The 25,750-nt window shown below is 44.3% G+C and overlaps 1 protein-coding gene across 7 annotated transcripts in view; it reads left to right on the top strand.

Moving 5' to 3' along the window:
- Positions 1-1,291: 1,291 nt before the first annotated feature.
- The window catches only part of LOC139411607 (chromodomain-helicase-DNA-binding protein 9-like), a 142,007-nt gene continuing 117,548 nt past the window's right edge, over positions 1,292-25,750 (top strand). For 6 of the 7 annotated variants that reach the window (XM_071158180.1, XM_071158181.1, XM_071158183.1 and 3 more), the window contains exons 1-2: positions 1,292-1,383; positions 22,625-24,414. In XM_071158180.1, coding sequence (XP_071014281.1) covers positions 22,762-24,414 — 1,653 coding nt within the window. In that variant the 5' untranslated portion in view covers positions 1,292-1,383; positions 22,625-22,761. The remainder of the gene's footprint in view (positions 1,384-22,624; positions 24,415-25,750) is intronic. The other variant, XM_071158184.1, reaches the window with a different exon arrangement.

Raw genomic sequence — 25,750 nt, 5'->3', positions numbered from 1 at the left:
CCAAACCTGGGACGACCTGGGCCAATTGTACGCTGTCCTAACCAGGGTGTCTAGTGACGCCTCAAGCACAGATGTAGTGCCTTAGACTGCTGCGATGTCCATGTATGTTGTGATTTAGGTTTGAGATAAGCACTGTTTTCATTGGACTAGCTGTGGCGATCTAAGTAGCCTTTATTAATCACATAAGGGTGTGGGTCATGTTGGATTTCCTCACTGAGTGATTTAAACGGTAGATGGGTTACTTATAGACCAGGGGTATTCAACTCTTAAAGGCACTGAATGGTCAATCTGATGTCTGCATTGGTCATGTAGCATTTATGGTGATATGCCTCTTCAGAAGCCAGGGCATTCATACTTCCAGAGCTGATGTCAAGGAAGCGAGTTGTATTTAATACGGTCAACCGATCATGTCAATGCGATACTATATGGAGCCCACTTCATTGTTACAAAATTTGAGCCGCAGGGCAATGTGGTACAGAGCTCAACTTGGCCTTTACGTGACTCCGCAAATGCGTCACACCATCCACATTTTCAGATCAAGCATACGTTTGCTCTAAGTAAATTAACTGGAGAGGTTGATAACCAGGGGTGAACATACTAACGATGTTAGTGTTGAAAAATGAATTGACACGTTTGCTAAGACACAATTTATGCTTCATCTAAAAATGTGTTTGGAGGGTGACGCAATTCGAGGCCAACAGAGGCACGCAGAGGCCAAAAAAGTTGATTAACTTTCCCCAGTAATTCTTTCAGAATTAATGCATGTGCTTTGATTTTACTTTCAGATTAATAAAAAGGAGCGCATGTGTGAAAAATCTGGTTGGATCTCATAGATTTTAGAAAACCTTTTCACTATTTCTGGTCTCATGCTGTCATGCATAGATTTACGGTTCCACGTCAAGACCATAGTGACTTGGTTTAGCAGTACCGTCAAGAGCCATTGGGGGTCACCACACACTAACGACAGGTTGCCATGTTTTTTTCTCACTATCTCGCCCTTCAGAGTCAACATTACTATCCGGGAGACTACAGGTTTGTGTAATCAAAGTAAAACCTCCGCGGATTGGCTTCAACCCTACCGCGGCCATCTTGTGTGTCATGCCTTTATAACCAATTTAGTCTAATATTTCTTATTTTATTTTACATATGAGGAGTTATTATGACAAATTTGAATATGACATTTTGTCCATGTGGAACCGGCTCCAAATGTAATCTGAGATGATAAAAATTGAACGAGTCCTCAACTGTCCAATCAGAGAGCAAGTAACTGATATGCAAATTATGTCATCATCGATTCGTCACGCCAGCAGCAGTAGAACCGCTGTGGTCAACTAGTTAACTTCGCTCTTATAATTTTCAGTCAACGGATTTTGCTTCACTTCGGTAAGTAATAAAATAATTTTCTCGTCATAAATAGAAAGTATTGGCTCCACACAGAGCTTTTAACTCTGGGAGCAAACTGTAATTCTAATGACTGAGAGACAGTGACGCTCAGCTGTGTCACTAACGTTACCTTAGCAGTGGGAATCCCGGTCTGAAAAGCGCCCAACTAGCTACAATATCAATCAAATGGCTCGCGGAACGTTGTAAATTATACCATTTCCATAGTGGTTTCTCAGAGTTCGAAATATTGCGCTCGTGTTACTAAAGTTATTGACGGCGCTTCGTTATGGTGGTCCTGAACTGACAGCGACCCGGTGTGAGGGTACGAGCCTCGAGCCAGCTCAGCATCGTTACCATGAATGTGCATGCAGAGGGTAAAGTTATATAAATCGGGAGTCTCAACGAAACTCGGTCGGGTCCATCAACAGCTGGTTTGATTGTCTGTGGTCAATCTATTGTATTGTTCCTAATGAATGACTGTCGACCCCCCATCCAGCTCTTCCCTCCTCTCCTACTCAGCAGAGGCGTCACGACACCACTGAAGTCGAGAGGAGAGGGGCTTGGATGAAAGACAAGTGGATGAAAGACACGTGTACGATTCGAGTCTCGAGAAGAACAGATGGTGGGAAAAATCCCTAAGGCTTGGCACCTGTCTTTCAGATTCAGAAAGTTAAGATTCAGCTAATTTCTCTAACTAGGTAGCTAGCTACCTGTTGTGACAGGGAAACACATCGAGTGCCAAGCAGCCTTTTACTAGGAGGTGCAGCAAGGCTATTGTGAAGATTCGATGCTCAGATAGCCACGAGCCATAGCTGCACTCAGAGGATGCTGAGGTTAGTGGCCATTACAGACTGGCTTCTTTCTACCATGGGTTCATTGTTACAGATTCTCGCTGTGCCACACAAACCAGGTGTGGTTAATTGAGGGATTCTAGAACCTATTCTAAAGTAAAATTCAACAATGCAATACGATACTTATTAACCTTTCTTACTTCGTAATAATTCCGAAATTCTTGGGATTATTCCTATTTCGCGTCATTACAAACTAGTGTAATCAGCAGACAGTTGATTAAAGCCGATTGATGATCATCATGGATGTCCGTTGCACGTAGATGTAGTGTTGTGCAAATAATATTTTGATTCCTAAATCCATGGAATTGGATCGTCGACAGACGACGGGTTTGTGAGTTTGGACAGTTTGATGCTACATTGTTTCTGTCTCTATTTCGTTGTCGTTGTTGTGGCTGCACTTGTTATCTGTATTTTTTTGTTTAGGGTGCTTAGATAAGTCACCAGGGGCCTGTTGCACAAAACTAGGATAAGGGATTAAGCCAGGATATCTTGGTGATCCTGGCTCAATTGATCCGTAATCCTGTTGCACTAAAGATGGATAGGGGGCAGGAGGATATGTTATGGTATAAATTACCATGGAGATTTATTCTGTGGAGCTAGCCTGCTCCAGACCAGGCTAAATTCCAGGATCTATTTAATCTCATCCCTAATGTCAGTCAGCAGTCACCACAAATGGAAACTCATTAGATAATTTACAGTTTCCCATAGACTATAAGGCTATATATAAAATGCTAGAATATTAGGGCCACAGAGGGGAAAAAAACACAAGTCATAATATTGTAACCAGTTGTTTTAAAGGAGGACAGTTGTTAAAATGACAGATGTGGGGCATTTCGTGAAATTGTACTTCAGTATGGTTTCATAAACAAAGACATGCTGATGTGCCAGAATATTAAGTATCACATTGTCATAAGTATCAAAACTGTAAAAACAATATGTAGCTTTTCTGCAGAAAGAACCAGCCTCATAAATTTATGACTTTATCCTTTTTCTTCAGTGTGGCCCTAGTACTCTGTCATATAAACAAATACACATTCCATATGAATATAAAAACACAATGTGTAACATTATGTTCCTTTATTGAATAAGGACAAAACAAAGCAGGTAAACCATCAGCTCCTTTCAAAACTGAAGTCACAGTGACTCTACAAGATGGAAAGCACAGAATCTAAGCATATTATACAAAATGATACATATACAGACCTTTGAATGTGTATAACACACCCTGCATGTCTGCACACTAAAATAAATGCAGGACAAATCCATACACATCAACTGAACAGACAAATGAATGGATGCAGTAGCCTCCCTGCAGCCTTGTATTACACACAGTATACCGCACAAACATCATAAGAGGCCAAATTCGTCAAAAAACGAACCCAAAAAAACCCAAATTCCTCTGCCACCGCAGGACATATTTAACCAAAATTGAAAGCACACATACTAACTAAAATAATTCAACACATATTGGTCCCTCAGCAGCCGACCACTGTCGTCATCAGGGAAGATTGCCGGATTGTCCCAGTCCATGGCTGGTGGCACTCTGGGGGCCCTCTCCTTCCTCAGGCAGGCCACATTGTGAAGGACAGCACAAGCCACAGTAATATCACATGCCCTAACAGGGCTGACCCTAGCCTTCAGGAGGCCAAAGGTCATTTCAACTCTGGCCCTGGTCCTGGCATGGGCATGGTTGTAGGCCTGCTGTGCTTCCTGGGGGTCTGTGAAAGGTGTCAGGAGAAAAGGCTGGCAGCCATACCCCCTGTCTCCCAGCAACACACCAGAGAATTCACCTGTCAACACAAAATCTCATCATTACTACCTCATAAACACAGTGATATTCTTGACACAGCCATGATGGTTATAAATAGGGGTTGTGTGGCTTACCTTGTGATAGGCACTGATAGATTTCAGAGGCCCGAAAGATTCAGCCAGGCCATTTTGCCACAACATTGCTGATCACACAGTCAGCATTGCAGACCATCTGAAATCATAAGATGAGGAATATTACACCAATCAATGCACATCACTGGCAATGCAGAGTGTTCGTCAATGGACAATATCAAAAAGTTATGTTCACCTGAACATTAATGCTGTGAAAGGATTTCCTATTCACAAAATCGGCCTCATGGGCACCTGAGGGGGCTTTTATCCTTATGTGTGTGCAGTCCACTGCACCAATGACATTGGGGAAACCTGTCACACAAAGTAATGAGTATCCTACTATGTGTTAACAGTTGTCCTGTAATTTGTAGATCCTCTTACCTGCAATCCTATAGAACTCCTCTTTGATGTCACAGAGTCTTCTGTGGCCAGGGAAGGAGATGAAGACATCTGCTAATGCTTTGATAGCCAGACACACACTCCTTATTGTGCGGCAAATTGTGGCCTTGTTCAGCTGTTCTGCATCCCCCACTGAGTACAGGAAGGCTCCACTCAAGGCCACACAAACCATTTGCTCCACACTCAGTGCATGGCTCCGTGCAGTGCGGTGCTTAATCCTGGGACCCAGTAGTATGCATAGATACCTGATGCCATCTGCAGAAAACCTGTATCTTTCATATAGATGGTCATCAGGGAAGGCCAGTGGGTCCAACCGGTCCCTGAAGACCCTTTCTCACCTGAAGGCTCTCCTCAGCACAAGTGCTTCTTCATCCACCACATCTCGCACGAATGGGCATGCCACAGAGCAGAAAGGAACACACAATTTTGGGCCTTCATATAGGCTAGTGGCCACACCTGGTGCTGGGGGGGTGGGCAGAGGGCGATGCCTTATAACGATGACTTGGTTGTACTGATTGCTGGGAAAATAAAAAAAACCTAGAAAGATGCCACCGTCCTGTGTGCTCACAATAAGAGCTCATATGTCATGGCTCACTTGACTTTACGAGAATATACCTAATTTTTATTTTGAGCTGTGTCATCTTCTTGGAGCTGGGGGAGGAAAGAAAAATAATGATTAATACATTTGTGTTACAGTTAGCATACAGTGTACATTGAAGGCATATCTCACCTCCCTCTCAAGTTTTTTTATTTCAAGGTCCAGTTTCCTAATTGTCCTCTTTTTTATTTCGAACTCCAGTGCAAGATTTTCCATCTTTTTCTTCTTGTACTGAATGTCTATGTCTGCCAGTTCTATTTGGCACCGGAGGTGGTTGCCATACAACTTTCTGATAGCTTGTGAGCTCTGTGAACACAATACAATTAGCGCAGCTGGAATTTGGCAGGATGTGGTGTCCTTTTATTAATACGCACTATGTTGCCAGGCTGGTTTTCCCACTGTATAGCATCTGGGTCCTGTAAAAGAAATTAGATTTTTTGATTTTGATGAGGACTCCTCACCATTGTAGAGTAAATAGTACTTTCACAGTCTTAACATGATACCTCATGCCTTCTGGAATCCAGAGAGATGCCTTTGATGGAGTACTCACTGGATCAGCATCGTCTGGTGCTTGTGCTGGTGGCTCTAACAGGAACACAGTGCTGCCAGACACTGCAAGGCAATAGGTAAACCAAAGTCAGACAGTCCAAATTGATTCAATATGAATGTGGTTGTATCCCATGTAGAGATGGAAGGACATACCTTGAATGAAGCGGGTGGCATCTTGGGAGGAACCTATGCTCGTCTCTTTCCCCCCAGGGATCCCCTCTAAGACGGGCCTGCCTTTACTCCAAGGCCATGTCCTCTGCTGGGGTAAGGTCAGCCTTTGGTGACCCACCACCCGTGCCTTGTCTGTGGGTATTCTTTTTCACTGCTAAAACAGTACAGACAATGTGTGAGCAGGCACCTTCTGGGTACAATATATGCTTGTGCTTTGTTAAATATTAGTCAGGGACCATACCATTCTGCAGAATGTTCTTGTATTTGATTTTGACCTGCTGCCATGTCCGTTTTGGCCCGTTCATGTTTAATCTACACACACACACACACACACACACACACTTAATGGAGTCACACTGCAAAAAATTACTTGGTATTTTTGTCTTGTTTTCAGTAAAAATATCAAAAATTGTATCATAGCTTTATACAGTGTGATGGAGTTACTTTACACAATTTCACTCATATCTGCAGTGCATTTCAATAAAAAAAATTAACCGTTTCATAATTACAGTACAACTGCATTTTTGGAGATGTGAATTAAATATTTGAATTGTAATTGTGATGTTTCACGGAGCGGTGAGTGTGTAATTGTGCACTACTTACGCATTCAGGCGGTCTGCAATACTTTGCCACGCTTTTTCTCTTTGCTTTATCACTGTGGCGGTGTTGCCTTTCTTCTTAATTATATCTTTTACCTCCTCGTATGCCTCCATGAGGATTTGTGCTTCCGACGGGGAAAAGTACGCGGCTCTAGTTGCCATGGTAAATCAGTTAATCTGTGATCTGTGGCGGGGTCTATTTGAGTGAGCCGTGAGCGCGCACCTATCCAGGATTGGTTTCACCTGGCTTAATGAATCCGTGTCTGCTCATCCTGGCTTGGTCTTTGTGCAACCAATTAAGCCTGGACGCACATGTTTTGGCTTCATTGAGCTCAGCTGAGTCATTTATCCCGGATGTCTTAATTCTACTTTTGTGCAACAGGCCCCAGGACTCTGGTGACAACGCCTATTTGTTTGTTGTGTATAGTGGGTTGGCGATATCATGCTACTTGAGGCAAAGAGGCATAGACTCATGGTAAACAAAGAAAGAAGCAAGCAGCTTGCAGAGGTAGCTAGCCCACTGGGCACAGACTTCAAATCAACGTCTATTCCACGTTGGTTCAACGTAATTTAATTTAAATGACGTGTAAACAACGTTGATTCATCCAATGTGTGACCAGCTGGAGACTAAATGTAAGCAGGAAGCGCAGCATAAACACGAATGCATTTATATTGCACAGACTATGATGGGACCTGTTGAATGTGCTCTGGAATCAAATCAAATGTATTTATATAGCCAAGCAGCCTTCTTACATCAGCTGATATCTCAAAGTGCTGTACAGAAACCCAGCCTAAAACCCCAAATGGCAAGCAATGCAGGTGTAGAAGCATGGTGGCTATGAAAAACTCCATAGAAAGGCCAAAATTTAAGAAGAAACTTAGAGGAATGGCCTTGATCAGTTTTCTTGGAGAGTTAAATTAATCTTCATTGTCCAATTATGCTTTTTTAACAAAAGAAAAGTTGATTCAGGTGGGGGTCTTTTGTTATTGGTGAACCTGTTATTTATTACCCAATACTTTGAGGGTAGAGCCTACAGATAAACCAGCCAAACAAATAGTCGACATTCGATTTGGCTATGAATTATGTTTTACATTTTAAAGTGGGTTTCACTGTAGCTAAAACTTAACTCCAGAGATTAACTAGAGCTAGTTTCACTGCAGATCTGGGTTCAACGTCAATTTATAAAGACTTTCTAGACTGCATAAAGTCTTCATAAGAACTACAGAGATGCTTCACAAACCTAGCATTTATAAGCAAAGTCATAGCCTACCTACTACATGCAATAAAAAAAAAATGTCTGAAACTAGATCCTGAAGATTCTGGTCTTGATGAGAATAAAAATAAAATAAATGTCTCGATGTTCCCTTCTGCACTGTTCAATCAATCTAGTAAATGTGGAGGAAGAGTTAAGATCGATTGTCTCCTTGTTAATTGAAGGGAAGTCGTGTCACAGACTCTCTTCCATTTCCCCTGAAAACCTGGAATTTACGGTTGTTGGCATCTCTGCTAAAGCTACACCTAATGGTAGTGCTGAGCGATTAAGCAAAATAACTGATTGACAGACGTTGGTTCATTGCATTTCAAATCGTTTTCTTCTTCGGTGAGCTTAATGCGCACATTGCACAGTTTCTCTAGAGATAAATCAGATCTAGCCTGAACTGTTCAATGTAGTAGGGAGTTGTTGTTTCCAACAGGCCAATATTCTACATAGTTTAGTGCATAAAATGTGGTAATTAACTACAGTGACCATAATCCATTGTGCATCTACTAGTCCGGTCTGTGTTTCTTTCACGCCAGCTACTGTAGAGACAGAAGAATGCACAATCGTGAGGTGATATAGAGAGCAGCTGTTGCTTTGTGCAGTATCTCTACCTGAAAATACATGATCAAAGTGATTGATAGTTGGTGTTCAGCAGTCATAAAGTATGTCTTATTTACTTTGAAAAACTACAAAATAGTGATTTTGTCAGACAGCATAGGTTGCAGCTCTATAGAGATGAGATGATGACTTGGAGTAAAATAAAAAAAGTAATCAAATAAAACATGTAATATACACAATAAGCAAAACAATTTTGTAAAGCAATGTGAATAAATTATGGATCGCCGTTTGGGTTTTTGCGTCATAAGATTTTAATTTGACACGTCAAATAAAACAATTCTATTATAGAATGTTGTGTGTGCTGAATTTGCACGTGCAAGCCAGGCGCCACCATTACTGTCAAAGCTGTACAATACTGCATTGGTAATAAGGCATTATTTGTTTGACCGAATGAGAAAATATCTGTGTGAGCATTTGAAATTAGATCAGAATCAAACGAGCAGGATCAAAAATGTTTGCAAATACAGTGGAAGTCGGAAGTTTACATACACTTAGTTTGGAGTCATTAAAACTAGTTTTTCAACCACTCCACAAATTTCTTGTTAACAAACTATAGTTTTGGCAAGTCGGTGAGGACATCTACTTCGTGAATGACACAAGTCATTTTTCCAACAATTGTTTACAGACAGATTAATTCACTGTATCACAATTCCAGTGGGTCAGAAGTTTACTTACACTAAGTTGACTGTGCCTTTAAACAGCTTGGAAAATTCCAGAAAATTATGTCATGGCTTTAGAAGCTTCTGATAGGCTAATTGACATAATTTGAGTCAATTGGAGGTGTATCTGTGGATGTATTTCAAGGCCTACCTTCAAACTCAGTGCCTCTTTGCTTGACATCATGGGAAAATCAAAAGAAATCGACCAAAACCTCAGAAGAAAAATTGTAGAACTCCACAAGTCTGGTTCATCCTTGGGAGCAATTTCCAAACGCCTGAAGGTACCACGTTCATCTGTACAAACAACAGTACTCAAGTATAAACACCATGGGACCACGCAGCCGCCATACCGCTCTGTCTCCTAGAGATGAACGTATTTGGTGCGAAAAGTGCAAATCAATCCCAGAACAACAGCAAAGGACCATGTGAAGATGCTGGAGGAAACGGGTACAAAAGTATCTATATCCACAGTAAAACGAGTCCTATGTCGACATAACCTGAGAGGCCACTCAGCAAGGAAGAAGCCACTGCTCCAAAACCGCCATAAACAAGCCAGACTATGGTTTGCAAGTGCACATGGGGACAAAGATCATACTTTTTGGAGAAATGTCCTCTGGGATCTGATGAAAAAAAATAGAACTGTTTGGCCATAATGACCATCGTTATGTATGGAGGAAAAAGGGGGATGCTTGCAAGGCGAAGAACACCATCCCAACCATGAAGCACGAGGGTGGCAGCGTCTTGTTGTGGGGATGCTTTGCTGCACAAGGGACTGGTGCACTTCACAAAATAGATGGCATCATGAGGTAGGAAAATTGTGGATATATTGAAGTCAGTTACACCAGCTCTGTCAGGAGGAATGGACCAAAATTCACCCAACTTATTGTGGGATGTTTGTGGAAGGCTACCCAAAACGTTTGACCCAAGTTAAACATTTTAAAGGCAATGCTACCAAATACTAATTGAGTGTATATAAACCTCTGACCCACTGGGAATGTGATGAAAGAAATAAAAGCTGAAATAAATATTTCTCTACTATTATTCTGACATTTCAAATTCTTAAAATAAAGTGGTGATCCTAACTGACCTTAGACAGGTAATTTGTACTTGGATTAAATGGCAGGAATTGTGAAAAACTGAGTTTAAATGTATTTGGCTAAGGCGTTTGTAAACTTTCAACTTCAACTGTTTCTTAGATACAGACGTTATTAGCAACTTCTGGGTTAGCTAGCTAGCTTTAGCTTGGTACCTAGCTAGCACCAATCTAACCAGCCTGAAAACAATGACCAGTAGAAACTGCAGTCATTTTCAATATTCTTAACAATGATTAAGGAATCCTTGTTGTTCTCCTATTGAAATAAGTAGCTGGCCAGCTACCAAACCCTGTTGCCCAAAACTAAAGTTATAAGCAGCCTGCTAGCTTCATCTGTTAGCGTTGTACATTGTCACAAGTTATCTCATTCGCTTGAGCAGGCAGACAGGTCTGACTGACAGCTACATTTATTCTCTAACCTGTTGTCTCTCTTTATGCCTAAAGCATTTAGCCTACAGTATCCAACCATGCCTTGACCTCCATTGTTACTTGTATTTGATCAAATCAAAGTTTATTTGTCACATGCGCTGAATACAACTTTACAGTGAATTATTTTTATTACATTTTTTTATTTCATCTTTATTTAACCAGGTAGGCTAGTTGAGAACAAGTTCTCATTTACAACTGCGACCTGGCCAAGATAAAGCATAGCAGTGTGAACAGACAACAACACAGAGTAAACATGGAGTAAACAAGTCAATTACACAGTAGAAAAAAGAGTCTATATACATTCTGTGCAAAAGGCATGAGGAGCTAGGCAAATAATTACAATTTAGCAGATTAACACTGGAGTGATAAATGATCAGATGGTCATGTGTAGGTAGAGATACTGGTGTGCAAAAGAGCAGAAAAGTAAATAAATAAAAACAGTATGGGGATGAGGTAGGTAAATTGGGTGGGCTATTTACAATGGACTATGTACAGCTGCAGCGATCGGTTAGCTGCTCAGATAGCAGATGTTTAAAGTTGGTGAGGGAGATAAGTCTCCAACTTCAACGATTTTTGCAATTCGTTCCAGTCACAGGCAGCAGAGAACTGGAAGGAATGGCGGCCGAATGAGGTGTTGGCTTTAGGGATGATCAGTGAGATACACCTGCTGGAGCGCGTGCTACGGGTGGGTGTTGCCATCGTGACCAGTGAACTGAGATAAGGCGGAGCTTTACCTAGCATGGACTTGTAGATGACCTGGAGCCAGTGGGTCTGGCGACGAATATGTAGCGAGGGCCAGCCGACTAGAGCATACAGGTCACAGTGGTGGGCGGTATAAGGTGCTTTAGTAACAAAACGGATGACACTGTGATAAACTGCATCCAGTTTGCTGAGTAGAGTATTTGAAGCTATTTTGTAGATGACATCGCCAAAGTCGAGGATCGGTAGGATAGTCAGTTTTGCTAGGGTAAGTTTGGCGGCGTGAGTGAAGGAGGCTTTGTTGCGAAATAGAAAGCCGATTTTATTTTGGATTGGAGATGTTTGATATGAGTCTGGAAGGAGAGTTTACAGTCTAGCCAGACACCTAGGTACTTATAGATGTCCACCTATTCTAGGTCGGAACCACCCAGGGTGGTGATGCTTGTCGGGCGTGCGGGTGCAGGCAGCGAACAGTTGAAAAGCGTGCATTTGGTTTTACTAGCGTTTAAGAGGAGTTGGAGGCCACGGAAGGAGTGCTGTATGGCATTGAAGCTCGTTTGGAGGTTAGATAGCACAGTCCAAGGAAGGGCCAGAAGTATACAGAATGGTGTCGTCTGCGTAGAGGTGGATCAGGGAATCGCCCGCAGCAAGAGCAACATCATTGATATACACAGAGAAAAGAGTCGGCCCGAGAATTGAACCCTGTGGCACCCCCATAGAGACTGCCAGAGGACCGGACAACATGCCCTCCGATTTGACACACTGAACTATGTCTGCAAAGTAGTTGGTGAACCAGGCAAGGCTGTCATTAGAATAACCGAGGCTACTGAGTCTGCCGATAAGAATATGGTGATTGACAGAGTCGAAAGCCTTGGCCAGGTCGATGAAGACGAATGCACAGTACTGTCTTGTTCGATGGTGGTTATGATATCGTTTAGTACCTTGAGCGTGGCTGAGGTGCACCCGTGACCGGCACGGAAACCAGATTGCACAGCGGAGAAGGTACGGTGGGATTCGAGATGGTCAGTGATCTGTTTGTTGACTTGGCTTTCGAAGACCTTAGATAGGCAGGGCAGGATGGATATAGATCTGTAACAGTTTGGGTCCAGGGTGTCTCCCTCTTTGAAGAGGGGGATGACCGCGGCAGCTTTCCAGTCCTTGGGGATCTCTGACGATATGAGAGGTTGAACAGGCTGGTAATTGGGGTTGCGACAATGGCGGCGGATAGTTTCAGAAATAGAGGGTCCAGATTGTCAAGCCTAGCTGATTTGTACGGGTCAGGTTTTGCAGCTATTTCAGAACATCTGCTATCTGGATTTGGGTAAAGGAGAAGCTGGGGAGGCTGGGGGCGAGTAGCTGCGGGGGGGGGGGCTGTTGGCCGAGGTTGGAATAGCCAGGAGGAAGGCATGGCCAGCCGTTGAGAAATGCTTGTTGAAGTTTTCGATTATCATGGATTTATCGGTGGTGACCGTGTTACTTAGCCTCAGTGCAGTGGGCAGCTGGGAGGAGGTGCTCTTGTTCTCCATGGACTTTACATTGTCCCAGAACTTTTTGGAGTACGAGCTACAGGATGCAAATTTCTGCTTGAAAAAGCTGGCCTTTGCTTTCCTGACTGACTGCGTGAATTGGTTCCTGACTTCCCTGAACAGATTAGGGGTGGTCGTTTGACTGCGGACCCGTAGCGGATACAGGCAATGAGGCAGTGATCGCTGAGATCCTGATTGAAGACAGCGGAGGTGTATTTTGAGGGCCAGTTGGTCAGGATAACGTCTATGAGGGTGCCCTTGTTTACAGATTTAGGGTTGTACCTGGTGGGTTCCTTGATGATTTGTGTGAGATTGAGGGCATCTAGCTTAGATTGTAGGACTGGGGGGGTGTTAAGCATTTCCCAGTTTAGGTCACCTAACAGAACAAACTCTGAAGCTAGATGGGGGCGATCAATTCACAAATGGTGTCCAGTGCACAGCTGGGAGCTGATGGGGGTAGGTAGCAGGCGGCAACAGTGAGAGACTTATTTCTGGAGAGATTAATTTTTAAAATGAGAAGTTCGAACTGTTTGGGTATGGACCTGGAAAGTATGACATTACTTTGCAGGCTATCTCTGCAGTAGACTGCAACTCCTCCCCCTTTGGCAGTTCTATCTTGACAGAAAATGTTATAGTTGGGTATGGAAATCTGAGAATTTTTGGTGGCCTTCCTAAGCCAGGATTCAGACACAGCAAGGACATCAGGGTTGGCAGAGTGTGCTAAAGCAGTGAGTAAAACAAACTTAGGGAGGAGGCTTCTGATGTTGACATGCATGAAACCAAGGCTTTTTCGATCACAGAAGTCAACAAATGAGGGTGCCTGGGGACATGCAGGGCCTGGGTTTACCTCCACATCACCCGCGGAACAGAGGAGGAGTAGGATGAGGGTGCGGCTAAAGGCAATCAAAACTGGTCGCCTAGAGCGTTGGGGACAAAGAATAAAAGGAGCAGATTTCTGGGCGTGGTAGAGTATGTTCAGGGCATAATGCGCAGACAGGGGTATGGGTACAGCGGAGGTAAGGCCAGGCACTGGGTGATGATAAGAGAGGTTGTATCTCTGGACATGCTGGTTGTAATGGGTGAGGTCACCGCATGTGTGGGAGGTGGGACAAAGGAGGTATCAGAGGTATGAAGAGTGGAACTAGGGGCTCCATTGTAAACTAAAACAATGATAACTAATCTGAACAACAGTATACAAGGCATATTGACATTTGAGAGAGACATACAGCGAGGCATAAAGTAATCGCAGGTGTTGATTGGGAGAGCTAGCTAAAACAACAGGTGAGACAACAACAGCTAATCAGCTAACACAACAACAGCAGGTAAAATGGCGATGACTAGGCAGAGAGGGTCGGATTAACTACACACAGAGCCTGAGTTCGCGGCTGGGGCCGACAGATAAAAAATTAAAAAAACAGAATGGAGTACCGTGATTAATGGACAGTCCAGCAGGCATCAGCTATGTAGCCAAGTGATCATAGTGTCCAGGGGGAATTTAGTTTGCTAGCCGGGAGATGTGCCTGGCTCACGGCTAACTGGTGCTAGCTTCGTGGCAGTGGCATTAGCCACTATATCCAATCAGTAGCAGCGGTGATCCGGTGCCAAGGTCCAGAGTTAACAGCAAGGATTCGGTGGAGTATTGGGCTCTAGCCGTGTATGAGTGGAGTTCGGGTGAACAGCTGAGTAGGCCGGGAGGTGTGCCTCAGGGATAGCTTCGGTACTGGGTACCACGGTGAGTGCAAGCTAGCTATGAGCTAGCTAGCTGCAAGCTAACTGTGAAGATCAGAAGTAGTGGTCCAGGGATTACGGTAGGAATCCGCCATTGTTGTGGAGAGACAGTCCGATACTGGTAGACTAGCGAGTATTATCCAGACTAAAAACAGGGCTGGTATCTGTGCAGAAGGTAAAAGCCGCTAGCAGTGGCTAACAATGACTTAAATAGCTTGTAGCTAATTAGCTGGTTAGCTTCTGGAGGTTCTTGAATGTGTTCTAAAATTTTAAATAATATCGATTCCGTATCACATTGGGTGAGGCAGGTTACCGGAAGGTATAATTGAATTAAAAATCGAAAAGAGATTGAAAATAAATTGAATTATATATACAAAAAATACGAAAAATACAAAAGTACACGAGAGGACAAACAAACACGTCTTCACTGCTACGCCATCTTGGTGGAAAGAAATGCTTATTTACAGGATCTAACCAATAGTGCGAAAAAAGGTGTGTGTGTGTGTGTGTGTGTGTGTGTGTGTGTGTGTGTGTGTGTGTGTGTGTGTGTGTGTGTGTGTGTGTGTGTGTTTAGGTAAGTAAAGAAATAAAACAACAGTAAAAAAAAAGACATTTGAAAATAAGAGTAGCAAGGCTATATACAGACACCGGTTAGTCAGGCTTATTGAGGTAGTATGTACATGTAGGTATCGTTAAAGTGACTATGCATATCTGTACTTCCGGCGCCGACAGAGATGGCCGCCTCGCTTCGCGTTCCTAGGATTTGATTTGATATATGATGAACAGAGAGTAGCAGTAGCGTAAAAATAGGGGTTGGCGGGTGGAGGGACACAATGCAGATAGCCCAGTTAGCCAATGTGCGGGAGCACTGGTTGGTCGGGCCAATTGAGGTAGTATGTACTTGAATGAATAGTTAAAGTGACTATGCATATAAGATAAACAGAGAGTAGTGGCAGCGTAAAAGAGGGGTTGGGGGGGTGGCACACAATGCAAATATCCAGGTAACCATATGACTGGGGTGGCTGGGGTCTTTGACAATTTTTAGGGCCTTCCTCTGACACCAAATGGTTGTAGAGGTCCAGGATGGCAGGCAGCTTTGCCCCAGTGATGTACTGGGCCATACGCACTAGCCTCTGAAGTGCCTTGCGGTCAGAGGCCGAGCAATTGCCGTACCAGGCAGTGATGCAACCGGTTAGGATGCTCTCGGTGTTGCAGCTGGAGAACCTTTTGAGGATCTCAGGACCCATGCCAAATCATTTTAGTTTCCTGAGGGGGAATAGGCTTTGTTGTGCCCTCTTCACGACTGTCTTGGTGTGTTTTGACCATTCTAGTTTGTCGTTGATGTGGACACCAAGGAATTTGAAGCTGTCAACCTGCTCCACTACAGCCCCGTCGATGAGAATGAGGACGTGCTCGGTGATCCTTTTCCTGTAGTTCACAATCATCTCCTTAGTCTTGGTTACGTTGAGGGATAGGTTGTTATTCTGGCACCACCCGGCCATGTCTCTGACCTCCTCCCTATAGGCTGTCTCGTCATTGTTTATGATTAGGCCTACCACTGTTGTGTCGTCTGCAAACTTAATGATGGTGTTGGAGTCGTGCCTGGCCATGCAGTCGTGGGTGAACAGGGAGTACAGGAGAGGACTGAGCACGCACCCCTGGGGAGCTCCAGTGTTGAGGATCAGCGTGGCAGATGTGTTGCTACCTACCCTCACCACCTGGGGAGGCCTGTCAGGAAGTCCAGGATCCAGTTGCAGAGGGAGGTGTTTAGTCCCAGGTTCCTTAGCTTAGTGATGAGCTTTGAGGATACTATGGTGTTGAACGCTGAGCTGTAGTCAATGAATAGCATTCTCACATAGGTGTTCCTTTTGTCCAGGTGGGAAAGGGCAGTGTGGAGTGCAATAGAGATTGCATCATCTGTGGATCTGTTTGGGCGGTATGCAAATTGGAGTGGGTCTAGGGTTTCTGGAATAATGGTGTTGATGTGAGCCATTACCAGCCTTTCAAAGCACTTCATGGCTACGGACGTGAGTGCTACAGGTCTGTAGTCATTTAGGCAGGTTGCTTTTTTGTTCTTGGGCACAGGGACTATGGTGGTCTGCTTGAATTATGTTGGTATTACAGACTCAATCAGGGACATGTTGAAAATGTCAGTGAAGACACCTGCCAGTTGGTCATCACATGCCCGGAGCACACGTCCTGGAAATCTGTCTAGCCCCTCAGCCTTGTGTATGTTGACCTGTTTAAAGGTCTTACTCACATCGGCTACAGAGAGAGTGATCACACAGTCGTCCGGAACAGCTAATACTCTCAAGCATGCCTCAGTGTTGCTTGCCTCGAAGCGAGGATAGAAGTGATTTAGATCGTCTGGTAGGCTCATGTCACTGGGCAGCTCGCGGCTGTGCTTCCCTTTATAGTCTGTAATAGTTTGCAAGCCCTGCCACATCCGACGAGCGTTGGGGCCGGTGTAGTATGATTCAATTTTAGCCCTGTATTGACGCTTTGCCTGTTTGATGGTTCATCGCAGGGCATAGTGGGATTTCTTGTAAGGTTCCGGGTTAGAGTCCCGCACCTTGAAAGCCGCAGCTCTACCCTTTAGCTCAGTGCGAATGTTGCCTGTCATCCATGGCTTCTGTTTGTGGTATGTACGCACAGTCACTGTGGGGACGACGTCCTCAATGCACTTATTGATAAAGCCAGTGACTGATGTGGTGTATTCCTCAATGTCATCGGAAGAATCCCAGAACATGTTCCAGTCTGTGATAGCAAAAGAGTCCTGTAGTTTAGCATCTGCTTCATCTGACCATTTTTTTATAGACCGAGTCACTGGTGCTTCCTGCTTTAATATTTGCTTGTAAGCAGGAATCAGGAGGATAGAGTTGTGGTCGGATTTACCAAATGGAGGGCGAGGGAGAGCTTTGTTCGCGTCTCTGTGTGTGGAGTACGGGTGATCTAGATTTTTTCCCCCTCTGGTTGCACATTTAACATGTTGATAGAGATTTGGTAGAATTGATTTAAGTTTCCCTACATCAACTTCTTGACGCACCCATCCCGTTAGCGGGATCATTTTCATCAACACCCGCTGAATTGCAGCGCGCCAAATTCAAATTAAATTACTAAAAATATTTAATTTTCATGAAATCACAAGTGCAATATAGCAAAACACAGCTTAGCTTGTTGTTAATCCACCTGGGGTGTCAGATTTCAATACAGCTTTTCGGCGAAAGCATAACAAGCGTTTATGTAAGAACATCTCTCTCAGTAGACAAAATATTACAAACAGCTAGCAGCCAAGTAGATTGGTCACGAAAGTTAGAAAAGCATTAAATTAAATCTCTTACCTTTGACGATTTTCAGATGTTTGCATTCACGAGACACCCAGTTACACAATAAATGTTCCTTTTGTTCCAAGAATATTATTTTTATATCCAAAATACCTCCATTTGTTTGGCGCGTTATATTCAGAAATCCACAGGCTCGAGCAGTCACTACATCGCAGACGAAAATTCCAAATAGTATCCGTAATGTCCACAGAAACATGTCAAACGTTTTTTATAATCAACCCTCAGGTTGTTTTTAAAATATATAATCAATAATATATCAACTGGGACTGTAGCTTTTCAATAGGAGAGGGAGAGACAATGGCTGCCCCACTCTGTTGAGCAAGCAAAACTCTGCGAACACCCAGCTATCCACTGATAGTGATCTTTCTCGCTATTTTTTCAAAATAAAAGCCTGAAACTATGTCTAAAGACTGTTGACACCTTGAGGAAAACACAGGAAAAGGAATCTGGTTGATATCCCTTTAAATGGAGGCAAGGCATCCAATGGAACAGAGAGCTTTCAGGAAAAACAGCACTTCCTTGTTGGATTTTCCTCAGGTTTTTGCCTGCAATATCAGTTCTGTTATACTCACAGATAATATTTTGACAGTTTTGGAAACGTTAGAGTGTTTTCTATCCTAATCTGACAATTATATGCATATTCTAGTTTCTGGACCTGAGAAATAGGCAGTTTCAAATGGGTACGTTTTTTAGCTAAAAACGAAAATCCTGCCCCCTGCACTCAAGAAGTTAAAGTCTCCGGCCACTAGGAGTGTCGCCTCTGGGTGAGTGGTTTCCTGTTTGCTTATTTCTTTATACAGCTGACTGAGTGCGGTCTTAGTGCCAGGATCTGTTTGTGGTGGTAAATAAACAGCCACGAAAAGTCTAGGCAAGTAGTGTGGCCTGCAATTTTTCACAATATACTATCTTCAGGCGAGCAAAATCTTCCTTAGATTTTGTGCACCAGCTGTTGTTTACAAATATGCACCCCCTCGTCTTACTGGAGTGTGTTGTTCTATCCTGCCGGTGCAGCGTGTATCTGAATATCCATGTCTTCATTCAGCCACGATTCTGTGAAACTTAGAATATTGCAGTTTTTGATGTCCCGTTGGTAGGATATTCGTGATAGTACCTCGTCTAGTTTATTGTCCAATGATTGCACGTAGGCGAGTAATATTGACCGTAATGGCAGCTTTCCTACTCGCCTTCTGCGGGTCCAGGCGAGGCATCCGGCTCTTTGTCCTCTGCGTCGCTTCCTTTTGAGAATAATTGGGATGTCTGCCCTGTGCTGGTGTTGGTGTTGAATAAATCTAATCTAATCCGAGGTGAGTGATCGCTGTCCTGATATCCAGAAGCTCTTTTCTGCCGTAAAATACGGTTGCAGAAACATTATGTACAAAATAATTTACAAATATCATGAAAACCCCCCACATAATAGCACAATTTGTTAGGAGACAGTAAAACGGCGGCCATCTCCTCCGGCGCCATCTTGTAATCAAAAAAACATAACTGGCATGCAGGTCAGTAGAAATTGTAAGATAAAATGACATTTCACTTCAGGGAGGTTACCGACTCGTGTAGCCTATTACCGGCAACTTCAGGAGAGTAGCTGTAGAATCTGCAAAAGCCAGTAGGAGCGGGAGGAGGATGGTCAGGTTAAGTTTTTCTTCTTCTGATTATCTTCATCTCTGGCTCCCTCTTGGGTCATTTGTGTCTTATTTAATCAAAAACTTCTCTTAAAGCATCAGACAAGCTCAATGCATATATAGTTGATTGTATTAAAATACATTGGGTGTGTCTATATATGGAAAATACACATTTAAAAATTACAACTTTCGGTCTACCAAGCTATTATTTAGTGTGGGACAGCCCTAGTCTCAATCATAGACAGCCTATAACCGGTTGTATTGTACATCATATAGCTTAGGTTCTACAGTTCATCATTGGTCCCAACTAATACAAGACGAAGAATCAGCAGCAGGAAAAACTCTATGCGGCTCAGATAAGCTACCTAACCTACCCCTGATTACTCATTCAGTTTGTTGAGCGGCCCGGGTAGGATTCTGGTCTGATGTTACCTCTAATTGAGTGATCAGATTTTCCTGTCTGTTTGGGAGAATTAGGCCTGGCCATTCTGCTCATTGTCAGTTACAATGGAGCCCTGCTAAGTGACTGAGAGCGATGGGAGTTCTCTTTTCATGCCTAGCCTGCCCTCAGCTGTAGGTCTGTGTTGCAAGAGAAAATAATACTCTCCTACTCCTGGGCTGGCTGCTAGTCACATGAGAACAGAGCTCTAGTATAGCCAAGAGCTGGGCATGGGATATGATCTGGCCCCTGCTATCTGGTGCTCCTGTTAAACACAGTTCTAACTGCTATAGCTGTCCATGTTGTGCTGGACCTCCATTCCATAACATCTGTCATTTATGAAGATGAGTAAGGCTACATTAATGATTCACAGTAACCATGTTAGGGTTAAGTCTTGATGCTTCCTGTATGAATCTTGTGTATTGTCTTGGTTGTGTGCTTGTGTCATACTGGGCCTTTGTAACAATGAGTAAAAAGTAAGGTTTCATCATAGACAAGGCCCCACTACTAGGGCTGGGCAGTATGCAGATTTTCATATCTTCATATCATCCTTCTCTCATCCTGAGATGTACGGTTTTACCATGGAGGCTGCTAGCTAAATATGCTAACAAGCGCAAATGGAAAAAAATTATATTGCAAAGACAGGCAGCCCAGCTATAAAGTTATACATCTATATGTAAGAGCTACTGAATGTAATTTTTTGTGAGTTTGGACATTTACAAACAAATGTGAACGAGAGACATTGTGCAATAAACAGTACTGGCTCTGGAGCAGCATGTGTACGTGCTGTATCTGTCTGGAGTCTGGAGTCTCTAGGGCAACAGGCCTGCTTGCTCTGCTTAGAGGAAGAAGACAGGCCGAGAACGGAGAGGAGAAAAAAACACAAGGAAATCAAAAGACAGCAGTGGCAGCTGTACAGATAACTCATCCAAAGGACTTTGACTTTTCAAACATGGCAGAAAGCCAACACAACATGATGGATGCCATGTCACCTTATTCATTTTGCCACTTACTTAGATAACCATCAAGTTAAACTTAGGAGTCAAGTTAATAAAGAATTCTTCGCTTTTCCATGCAGGAAGAAAAGATACAGCGCATAAGAAATATATTGCTGCATTTTGTAAACGCAAATCTAAAATGCTCCATTATTTCTACATGGCATCAGAGTCATTTTGTGCTTCAGTTGCACTTCTCCACCTGGAAGAGAATTCACTAAGAGCGTTCAATCAGCAGACAGCGTTCTGATGTAGCTATTTTTCTGTGGTGCTTTTCTCAGTGTAGCCAGCCTACTTTTCTCCAGATTAACTTTAAGAAAAACTTTAGGAAATGTAGCTAGCCACATTCTTTCTATAATAAACAGAAATATGATGGCCATGCATTGTTTTTGCAAAAAAATACCTTGCATGTTCATTGTAAGCTCATTTAGCCTACTTGTGTGACTGCCAGCCAAATAGCGTTGCTCTTCTGTTATCATCTGATGAAAATGAAGCTATATTCTGCCGAATGTGTTGCAGTAATGTATTTTCTGTGAAGGAAAACTATAGTTGCACTCTATTGAAGCAAAAAAACACTTGCCTTTCAATATAAAACTCAACCCCTGTCAATACACAGCTGGACTCACCTGCTCCCGCTTTGTGACATTTACAAACAAACACGTGACGGCTCAACTGTTCTGAGGAACTACGATGAGCTTCATAATGGAAAATAATGTGACAAGTGAAATGAAGAACTCTTTATCTTCTAACATATTGCCCAAGTTGACTGAAAGTATTTACTTACAAAGTAGCTACAAATATTAAAATATATTGAAAAATTTGAAACAAATAGTTAATAGAATTGAAAACCCATCCCGTGGCTATTTCCAAATACCCCGGTATACGGTATACTGCCCAAGCCTACTCACTACCCCACTTAACCTTAGCAGAGGTTCACGAGTTGTGGTTGAAGCATTGGATCTCAGTTGTATGCCCCCCCCCCTGTATCAGAAGACTTGTGAGAGCCATGACTGTACATTCAGGAAGGCATGTCAAAGTGTTTGTAGTGAGTTGAGTGTGTGTGGTGAGTATGAGTCAGCAGGTCTTGACTAACACAAGTGTTCCTTCATCTTCTATTGGTCATTGGTCTGTGGCTAGATGCATCCTGAGCTAACCTCCTTGGCTGTTGACACAAACAGCATCAGCTGTCTATCTGTCTGTCTGCACCTTCCTCCCACACATTCAGTAGCTACTAGCAGACAGACGGCTCGGTAGATAGCAGCCACAGCACAGTCACAGGGCTGAGGCTGATCACATCAGGGGGCTTTGAACCGAGGAAGACTAGAGGCACCTGGCTGTTGGTCTGTCTGGCAGTTGATTCAGTTTAGATCAGATCAGATGTGTTACCACACAACTACCTGCTGCCAACCAGAGATAATTGACAGTGCCAAATTTATCCCAGGCCTGTCTGACCTAGCCATTACTTGGCTTTTTGGCAGCCGCTGTTTTCACTGATGACGTTTACGTGGCTGAGAGTGTCTGTTATGGTAATAAATTGCTTATTGTAGTGTATATGAGGTAGAGGTGTATGGAGATATTGAAAACAACTAGAAGTTTATTGATTTGAAAAACACAGGATGAACATCAAAAAGAGACAGATTTTACGGAATTTAGCCTATTTGACAACTGAAAATCTCTTTAATGTGCAGCCCACACACAGCTCAGTATGAACGAGACATGTTTAAAGATGCATGTTTTTCTTCTCTCTGTTAAATCTGACTTGAGGTTTTGTCTTAGTTTTTCTCTCCAGAGCCAGTCTGTGATGGACATACTGTAGCTCAGTAACACGTGGCGCTCCTCAGCACCAGCTAGAACCCAGCAGAGGTCCAACGTGGGGGACTGGTCTCCGGAAGACTGACCCTGGCCCCTGGGCCATGACAGATCCCATCATGGACTTCTTTGACGACCCCAACCTGTTTGTGGGAGGGCTGGACGGGTTGGCTGAGGAGGGCTTCCCCCCTGGACCCTCGCTGATGGATGAGCTCAACCTCAGCGCAGGCTTTGAGCCTCTACAGGTGGAGCCGATGGGGGCAGGGAAACACCCCGGGATGATACCCACCTCCATGCCCTCCTCCACCCAACAGAGCATGGCTTATGGGCAGCATATGGGGAGTTTTCCAGGCATGAAGGCCCAGAACTCCTTGGGACAGCCCTTCGCTAGCTCTGAGGGTGTGGGTGGTGGAGGGATGATAGCAGCACAGCATACCCAGTTCCATGGACGCTCAATTGGTCAGGCACCCCAATCCAACGCGTTGTTTTCCAACAGCAGCCCCATGTGGGGCAACCAGGACCAGAACGGGAACCTCTACCACTCAGTGCCCCAGCAACAACAACAACTACATCAACAACAGCAGCAGCAACTCCACAACCAACAGCATCACCTCCGACAGCAACAGCCACAGCAGCAGCACCACCCGTGTCAACAACAACTTCAGCAACAACAAGTGCAGCAGTTACAGCAGCAACACCAGCTTCTGAACCAGCGGCAGCAGCAGCACCTTCATCAACAGGTAGTGAACCCTCAGTCTCTGCCCCAGCAGCACCACAGCTTCCCCTTCCACGAGGCCAACCAACTGCCAGCTTCCCACAACCAGCAGCTTACCACCGGGGGGACCCAGTTCCACTCCAGGGCTGTGCCTAACTCAGGGGCTCTGGCCACAGCTAATGTGGAAACCCCCAATGCCTCGCTGGCTGGAACCCCACCACAGCAGGGTGGCTACCAGCTGGTGCAGGGGGCCTTTCCTGGGGTAGGGCCAGAAGACTCTAGCATGTCCTTCTCCATGCAGACCTGCTCCCCCATGGCTCACACCCTGTCCTCCTGCTCAGTGAGCTCCACCACCACCTACCCTCCCTCCCAGTACTCCTTCCCTGGCCAGGGACAGCCTGGCATCTCCAGCCTGAGCCAGCCTCTCTCTTTAGCCCCAGTGTCCATGATCACCACCACCACTCCCCTGCCCTCCTCAGTGCCTGAACTCTCTCTCGTGGGAGCTGGATGTGCGTTTTCGTCTGCTCCAGGGATGACTCAGCATCATCAGCCCAAACAGGTCCCAGTCAGCCAGGCTGAGAACGAATGTCCCTTCCGGGCTCTGCGCTGCTCCAGGCAGACCTTAGGGAACTACGACTCATCTGAGATGTTTGGCCAGGCCATGAGCTGCTACCCCAGTGCAGTCAGCCAGCTCGTTCCAGACCAGCACCAGCCCCAGAACTGTGGATCTAACTTGGAAGTTACCAGACCTCTGGCCAGCACCACTACCACTAACGGCTACGTGTCTCTAGAGGTTAGCCTGGCAGGGCTGCAAGGGGAGGTGGAGGCCCAAGGAGGGGGCTTTGAGGGCCTGGAGGCTCCGGACCTGCTGGCTGATGAGCTGCTGCCTCAGCTGGAGGCTGCCCTCAGTCAGCACGATCACCATGACTCCAACTGTTCCTGGACCAATGGTGGGGATGGAGAGAGGAATGGAAAGGGAGAGGAAGAAGAAGAGATGAAGGAGGAAGAAAGGATCTCCATATCCATGGACTACAAGATACAGGTAAACCCATTGGGCCATTAACACTTGCTTTTAGTCTGAGGCTGGCTAGGCTGACATATGCTGACAGAAAGGATGATATGGATGAAATGCCTAGTTATCCAGATTCTGCAGAGTTCTCCTTCATTCATCTATTTAAAGACGCACTATGCAGAAATCGCTCCACCATTTCCTGGTTGCTACAATTCTAATTTCAGTTTGTGACAAAACAAGCAAGTATAGTCACTGTACCATCTAAACCACTGTGAAATATATTTCCCATAACCCAAAATATTGTATTTTCAGCTGTTTGAAGCTGGTGTACAAAAACGTAAGTAAAAGATGCAAAAATGAAACTTAGAAATAGCCCACATAGAACAGATCTACGACTTCTTGCTTTCATTGAGAATAACAGATCTATGTCACAGTTCTGTGTGAATTTGGTCAGGTCATTCAAAAAGTTACATTTTGAAGCTTTAATGTATTACTACAGGGGAAGAAATACACATTGCGGATGTATAGAATAGTTGTGGTTGTTCGTGCTAATAGTTGTCCTTCCCCTTGACCACATGGGCAGGAGGGGAAATTATTTCTCATTTCATTCCCATTTAAATCTAGATCTGCATCTTATCCAGGTTGTTTTATCTATTCAGTTCCAACTATGTTGGAAATGAATGGTAAGAATTGACAGTGAGACATGTATTTGTGACAGCTACGTTAATGGATAAATCTCTTGCACTGACGGAGAGAATAGAGAGAGCCTTGCCATGCTTTCACTCCTCTCAGCAGCCAGACGCCAGCCAGCCACCTACCCATGTAATGTTTAACTAGCCCTGGAAGAACATGAGCATATGTGTGCACCTGCAATCAGGGGGGAGGTGGAGGGAGGGAGTGAGGGAGGGGAAGGAGGCTCAGCCCTCCTTTAAATTATAATAATACAGCCTATTCTAGCTATCCTTCCAGTATTGTGTCCCAAATGACACCCTTTTCCCTATATTTGACCAAAGCCCTGGTCAAAAGTAGTGCACTAAATAGAGAATAGGGTGCCATTTTGGGACATAGGCAGACAACAGGTAATTACAGTAGCCTAGCTGTGTCCCAGGGCCTGATTAATAGTGACAGCAGTGTCTCCAGGACTTACACTAACTAAGCGTACTCAAGGCTATAGATGTGGGTCAGGGCAGGCTAGAGGCTAGAGACACTGCCTGACTGTCTGTCTGTCTTGCTGCTGCGCACTGCACTCACTACATGGCTAGATGGAGTGTGGGGGTGGTTGCTGTTGTGGTTTTCTCTGTGTGTGTGTCTTTGAGTGAGAAAGAGGGAGAGGAGGGGGGAGAGAGGATAGACATGGACAGAGGGA

This window comes from Oncorhynchus clarkii, chromosome 6 (genome assembly GCF_045791955.1).
Source record: "Oncorhynchus clarkii lewisi isolate Uvic-CL-2024 chromosome 6, UVic_Ocla_1.0, whole genome shotgun sequence".
Classification (NCBI taxonomy): Eukaryota; Metazoa; Chordata; class Actinopteri; order Salmoniformes; family Salmonidae; genus Oncorhynchus; species Oncorhynchus clarkii.
Note: the sequence above shows the minus strand (reverse complement) of the source record. Positions and strands in the feature narration are given on the sequence as shown.